General features: G+C 44.2%; 1 protein-coding gene and 1 long non-coding RNA gene across 4 annotated transcripts in view; one reads left to right on the plus strand and one right to left on the minus strand.

Moving 5' to 3' along the window:
- LOC116953352 (annexin A4-like) overlaps positions 1-5,643 on the plus strand; it is a 28,574-nt gene extending 22,931 nt beyond the window's left edge. For all 3 annotated transcript variants that reach the window (XM_032973496.2, XM_032973504.2, XM_032973487.2), the window contains exons 13-16: positions 1,167-1,262; positions 3,086-3,144; positions 3,328-3,450; positions 4,027-5,643. In XM_032973496.2, the coding sequence (XP_032829387.1) occupies positions 1,167-1,262; positions 3,086-3,144; positions 3,328-3,450; positions 4,027-4,086 (338 nt within the window). In that variant the 3' untranslated portion in view covers positions 4,087-5,643. The remainder of the gene's footprint in view (positions 1-1,166; positions 1,263-3,085; positions 3,145-3,327; positions 3,451-4,026) is intronic.
- LOC142930871 (uncharacterized) lies at positions 939-3,329 on the minus strand. The gene is made up of 2 exons (XR_012946841.1): positions 1,943-3,329; positions 939-1,160 (listed from the first exon to the last, which is right to left on the minus strand). It is a non-coding gene; the product is annotated as an uncharacterized LOC142930871 (long non-coding RNA).
- Positions 5,644-7,129: the final 1,486 nt, after the last annotated feature.

Consider the following 7,129-nt stretch of genomic DNA (forward strand, 5'->3'; position numbering starts at 1 on the left):
TTAACGTTAAACCTAACCCCCTGAACCTCAACCCTGAGCATTAAAACCTTCCTCCGAACCTCTACATTTGTGACCCTTCACTGCTAACTCTTCAGCTTTTATTTCAAGGTAGCCACTGCTGGAGGAAGGGCCTGCAAATTATATTTATCCATCACTGCAAGCATATTAGCTGTGCTAATCAGATACTAGAAGGGACTTTGGGACCTGACAACACCTTGTTTCTAAGTTGAGCACAGTCACTTCCATCACTGCAACGGCCCCCTTTGTATTATCGACATGAGCGCTGTTCCCTTTGTTAGTATTTAATGTGTAGTTGCCTGCCAAAGCTCTTTGAAAGGCCTACAGATATGTATATGTGAATGTCCACCATTGCCGACCAGCTTCATAGCTGATAAGGTTCTTCTAGCTAAAATAAAATATGTACACCTATTTGGCATTCAGGTTTCCCCACCCCTGCTATAAACCCAAGTATTAGACAAAACGATGTAAACCAACGATGGATTTCACACGAGGTACTGTGAATATGGTGTGAGGAAAAGAGACCCCTTGTGGAATGCTTTTCCATGTTTTGATGTACGAGGATGGAGTAGTGGTGCAGCGGTTAGTGCACTTGGAAACAAACCCGGCAACCTGGGTCCGATTTCCATAGTGAGTGATATCTCATCTGGTCAAGAGCCTGTCGTCAATTGACTTTGCTTGAAATGGGCACCTGATGCGGTGTAAAAACCATCCGTAATGGAAAAGTAAAGTCAATGTCGGCGACACTGCCGACACGTGCTGTGCCGGCCTATGAGCTCACCGACAGTACTTGCCCCAACAATCGGTGAAAGACGTGGGGGATTCCTATATCTGATATATGTAATGAGGGCATCGATGTTGCCTGCAGTTGAGTCTTAAAATGTTGTATAGGGTGTGGCAAAAGTTGGGAACCATAGCGATTTCAAGACTGCACTGTTTATAGTTTATTTAATACGAGCAGAGTGTGCGAAGATGCATGTGGATATGTTGAGGAATGTTCACGCACCCTATATGAAACAGATTGGGACACATGTCCATGTAAATAGTGCACAGAATCCAGTGTAGGGATGCGTGGTTCTCAACTGTCGCCACACCCCGTGACAGCTCCGTTCTTTTGCCCTTTGAACTTGGCTTCTCTGTCTCTGCAGTGTTTGAGGAGTATGGCAGAATCAGCAAACACGACATCGAGAAGAGCATTAAGAGGGAGATGTCAGGCAGTCTGGAGGATGGAATGGTGGCCGTGGGTAAGATGGGCTCACCACAACACAGAATGGCACACTACCATATACATGCATACAATTAATAGTATTACTCAAATACATTCACACTACTATATACTCACCTACACCATCATGTACATGCATACACTACCATATACTCGCTGACATTTAACTCTGAATGGTTTTCAAAGGTTATTTGTCAAAGCCAAAATTCATGACAGGAAATTTACTTAAAATACAGGTATCTCTCTTTACGAAACCGCTGCTCTTCAAAAAACACGCGTAAAACTATTTTGTAAAATAGGAATGGCTTTTCCCATTAATTTGATTCTAAAAATGAGGGATGTTTCAGACCAGCCATTTCAACACCTAACTTAAAAATATACACCAATATCACAAGACAAAAATAATAATAAATAACAAATATAAAAATGATCGAAGAATTATTAATTAAAAACAAAATTCACCTTTTCGGGGAAATCACCAAAAGATCTGCATATTGTAATTACCGGAAAGGTGATGTGAAGGTGTTCCCTGTTGCACTGTCGCGATACCGTGACACACAGCCTCTGAGGGTGCTTTTTGTTTTGATCTCATGGTGCCTGCCGTGTGAACTTTCGATGATGCGGAAATACGATTTTGTTCATCTTAAAGTGTCCATAATGTCAATTGCGTGAACCGAACGTTGATAAATGAAGGGATACCTGTAATGTTGACGTGTCTGTCCACTTGTCGGTTTCTCCATTCATGTGGTTGTTTTTGCATGGATTTCTTTTTGCTTCATTGCTGTACTTGTTTTATGCTAATGCTTGTCGTTCCGGTGACCCAGTTCACTCTTGAAAATGAGAGACTGATGATCTTTTAAGTTCTTACCTGGTTAGACAAAACACGTGAAATGCTAACATACATTAACATATACACATTGCCAAAAACTACTATAAACACACCAATGCATACAGGTATCCTCGGATTTACGAATGTTCGAAATTTCGCGTTTATGCAATTGACAATTTATGGACACTTAGATTCACAAAATCGAATTTCCGCATTTACGAAATTTCACGGAAGGCTACCTCATTAATCCACGACCGTGTCACGGTATCCCTACAGTGCAACAGTAACGCCTCCATCACCTTCCCAGTCATTCCAACATGCATATCTTTGGGCGAATTCCCTGAAAAGGTTCATTATTTTTGTTTTTAATTCATTATTATTAAATCGCATTCATATTTGCTCTATTTTTGTATTGTAAAAAGTGATACAGATGTATATTTTCAGGTTCGGAGTAGTTGGAATGACTCTGGAACACACCCCTAATTTTTAGTACTACATTAATGGCAAAAGCCATTCCGTTTAATAAAATTTGGTTTGAGTATTTTTTTTAATCGAGGGAAACCTTGTATTGTGAGAGCTAATCAAAACAACCATGGCCAAAGTTCAAGCAATAGATTGAATCTGTCAGGTTTAATAACATTGTTTATCCCATCAGTTCAACTATACACGTGTAGATTTTTGTTCACATTGACTCCACCATATGCACCTTGCCAATTTGACTGTTGTATTCATTTATCCTGCTGGTGAACAAAGGTGGAAGGGGGCGTTAAATAACTATTTTCTATTGTTTCAACTATTTAGAGATGGAATTTAACCGGTGACCTCAGAAATGGAGATCCAGTATGCTAATCATAACACTGCTGCAGCTCCCTTAATTTCTCACAAGAAATGCTAATAAAACAAGTTTAACAACCATACTCACTAACCCAGTCCTGGATCCCAGTATTTTCCAGAATCACTGTCATTAATATACCAATACCCCCCTCTCTGCCCCCACCGTTCCTCCCCCCTAGTAAAATGCTTACGGAACACCCAAGGCTTTTTCGCGGAGAGACTCTACAAGTCCATGAAGGTACAGCCACTATATTGGACGTGCATTTCAAACACTTCAAAGAGGTGCCATTGTAGTTGTGCATTTCTAATTGAGGTTGTGCTGGTGTCATTGTCAGTTCGGTTGTGTTTGTAACTGTACAGTTCCGTTGTGTTTGTGACTGTACAGTGGTGGTTGTGATTGTGGTTCTCTGATCGCCCTAAGGGCTTAGGCACCAAGGACAGCACGCTCATACGCATCATGGTGTCACGCTGTGAGGTCGACCTCTTTGACATCCGCCGCGAGTTCAAGCAGCTCTATGGAAAGTCGCTGCACTCCTTCATCGCCGTGAGTGCCACCTGTGGTCATTGAGATCAGAGGTCACAGTTAACTTGGGTTCAGAAGTAACAACATCCACTGCAAGTTTCGATTTAAAGCTTTCGTGACTGCAATGATTCATCTTCTTTGGTTCTTTCGGTAAAGTCACGTAGAATGAGAATAAAATAATAAATTGATAAAATAAAATAACACAATAATATTCTCACGACGTTTCGGCCACAACACAAGCGGCCTTCATCAGGTGAAGGGGGCGAGACTGTCTGGTAGGACAGCGCTGGAGTCACTCCAGCGCTGTCCTACCATTCTACGTGACTTTACCGAAAGAACCAAAGAAGATCCACTGCAAGTGTTTGCCAAGATAAGTTAGCACTTGTGGATTCACAGTTGGAGATTCGAGGCCACTCCCAAGGTTCATGGGTAATCAAGGTTAAAAGTCCCCAGAGGTCAATGTTCAATCGGATGCAAGCGTGATCTTTGGAGTCTATTTGCTGGGGTCATGTTTTATCATTCCTGGGTTTACAGTTTGTGGGAATCAGAGACTATCAAGCTGTGTAAGAGTTGTTTCCCTTGTGTCTCTGTCTCCAGGGGGACACGTCCGGAGACTACAAGAAGATCTTGCTCAGCCTATGCGGTGGAGACGATTAGATGTTCAACCTCTCCTTCCTTACATTTCCAACCCAATCTATCTCCCAATATATCTTATGACAATCCAGCTTCCATCTCCCTGCATGTCTATCCAAACATATCTCTCTATCTGCCAACGTGTCCCTCCCTTTCCCAACCCAGTCTGTATTCTCAAAGCTTCTGAAACTCTCATCTCCAAAGACTCCAGTTACCAACCCTCATCTTCCAACCCACTGCTTTCCACCTCTCCATACCTCTCACTTCTCCTTTTCACCTCTCACTCCGCGCTTTTCCTCGCACTTCATCATCCCATGATAGTGCACACGTGCCAGGGTGTGCTTTGAACACGAGGTGCCAATGCCTCTGGTAGGACGGGGGGAGCTTGTCTGCTGCTTACTGTGCCTACGGAACGAGGAAGCTGTCTCTTTGTGATGATACCGTTTGACCATCGTAACTTTCACTGGTATTGCAGTACTGTAATCACACGTTAAATTAGGTAAGTGCCCGAATTATTATGCCAAATGCATGGGTACGCATGCGCACAGGATCGTGTGGTTGAACACTATGCCATGAACACACATGTCAACACCCTTACACATACAAGATAACGTGTACAAATAACAGCCTTAAACATGTATTTACACACAACAGCCTTGCAAGTACAACGCACCATTACACACAACTGAATTAAATAAGACAACCTATATATAAAAAAAACTCAAGATTTTGTGTATGGATATCACAATCCGTGGGGGAAATATCCCGTAGATGTCCATTGCACATTGTCATCTGTATAGCTATGCACACCTTTTAATACAAACACGGGTATGCCATAAAGCCTTAGATTTGTTGGGGCAAGTGCTACAACTGGACACCTTCTCTTGTTCTGCACAGCGAGGCCAAAACCACGCACATACTAACTTTAGACTTTGCACCTAGATGAGACCCTGGCAGGATTATCTGAGATATCACTTGCAACTGATGTAAGCCGTGGCTGGGAATCAAACTTTGATCACCATTTAGCCTTAACAGACTGGGATAGTGCCATAAGCAGGCACCAATTTGGACCCGGCACCCGAGGGGGTGGGTGGGCAGCACCACGCCGCCTTTGTCTCCCCATTGCTAATGTTTATATCGCACTGGGTACTCATTTGAGGCTGAGTCAACCTCGGGGTGGCCCAGGACCAGTTCAGATAAGGCATTGGTAATTTTACGGCCGTGAATGGGAATCGAATTAGGGTAGCCGGGTTCGTAGCGCTACGTGCTAACCACTGCGCCACCCCTAAAACAGATCCTTACATCTAAAAAAACCCCTACCAACACGCGGGTATTCAACACCTTTAGACTCAACACACATGTGCCGTGTATCACAAATAGTCATATACACTAAAAAAAACCCCGATGTTGCCTTGAATACAAAACATTCACAATGTCACTACTCTCACAAACGCCATACACTAATTTGTCTTTAATGTGCTTAGAATGCCATGAAATGTATAACTCTACAACATATAAAGCTATATGTAGAATATAATTATGTAAACACGAGGGCTGAAATAAAGGTTCTAGTGCTAAGCAGATGTCACCTACGTGTGGATTTGTCCGTGCCATCGTATAAAGTGGGGAGCAGTGGTCTGCGCACTGCGATACGAACCCGTCCACCCAAGTTCGATTCCTGCTTGTAACCAAAATCGTGATTAATATTTGAACCGGTTCTCAGTCGACTCGGCTTTGAATGAGAACCTGGTGCGGTGGATAAACATCGGCATTGGGGAGACAAAGGCGGCCAGCCGTGGTGCAGGCCACCACTCCCCCCTCGAGTGACGTTCAGGCCCCAAATCGGTGCTCGCTAACGGCACTACAGTATACCCAACGGTCCGTGAATGTTTTAATTAACCGGTTACCGAATCCTCATTGGAGGGGGGTGGGGGAATTTCATTACGGAACACGAAAATTAATGGTTTACAACCAGTGTTCGGAACGGCTCCGATTTCCCATTCGACTGCGCGCCATTGGGAATCTGGGGTCACGTTAAGAGTCATGTTAGTAGGACCCCTTTCGACTTTAATTAATACACATCACGGCTGTCACTGGGGGGGGGGGGGTCTGGAATCTCGGAGAAATGTATGAGGAAGAGGACCTGGTAAAGATTTATTTTGCGGGAAAGAGAAACGAGAGGGGGAACCGGTGGCTGAGAAAGAGACCAATGGGCAGGGTTGGGTGGAGAGAACCTTCTGCGCTTCTGCGGCCGTCTGGAACGCTCTTCCTTCCCGTATTGTAAAGCCACTGGGAGCTGTGCACCTTTAAATCGCATGGATTGAAAACGAATTTCTTAACTGATTTGTGTTCATATTGTTGTCCTCCCCCCGCACCTTAGATTAGCACAGTTGGCTACGTACAGCACGAAAATACCACTTGAAAACCATACGCCTGGGTTAAACACCAAGTGGGGGTCGGGGGTGTATTTAAAATTATTTTTTCACAGATTCCAAAACCTAAGCTCAAAGCTCCACCATGCACGCAGCAGACTTGGCCCGCTTCGGGCCTCGCCACGTGCGAGATTAACTTTGGTCCCAACAGCCATCCGCACAAGAATGAATAATTAAACCAACCACGTTTCGAATACACAATGACGAAGTGTATCTTACAACGTTGCTGACGGCGTTACGCGGTCACCACTCGGCTCGCAGAAACCGAACGCCCTCCTTCCCCCGCTAACCCGAGCAAGCACCGCGTCCCGTTGTTGAGAATGTTTTATTCGTGATTTTTTTTATTTTTGTTGTTTGTTACGTGACTTTACCGAATAGAACCAAAGAGTATGGATCCTTGCAGTCACGAAAGCTTTAAATCTAGAAATGTGTTATTGTTCTTACGACGTACGTTCGCGCTTCAAGTTATTGTCATCACGTTTGGCGAAATAACCATCGTGTAGCTCTGACGATTCTTGGCGGATGCTCGAGATGGACGTGGTGGATTCGTTACTCTGTGAATCGCGGATGGCCACGGATTCGAATGCAAACGTCCGAGCTCGCCGCGTTCCCGCCACTTCCTCACCCGCGCCCGC

The sequence above is a fragment of the Petromyzon marinus genome, chromosome 3 (genome assembly GCF_048934315.1).
Source record: "Petromyzon marinus isolate PM22_M1 ecotype Great Lakes invasive population chromosome 3, UKy_Petmar_22M1.pri1.0, whole genome shotgun sequence".
Lineage (NCBI taxonomy): Eukaryota > Metazoa > Chordata > Hyperoartia > Petromyzontiformes > Petromyzontidae > Petromyzon > Petromyzon marinus.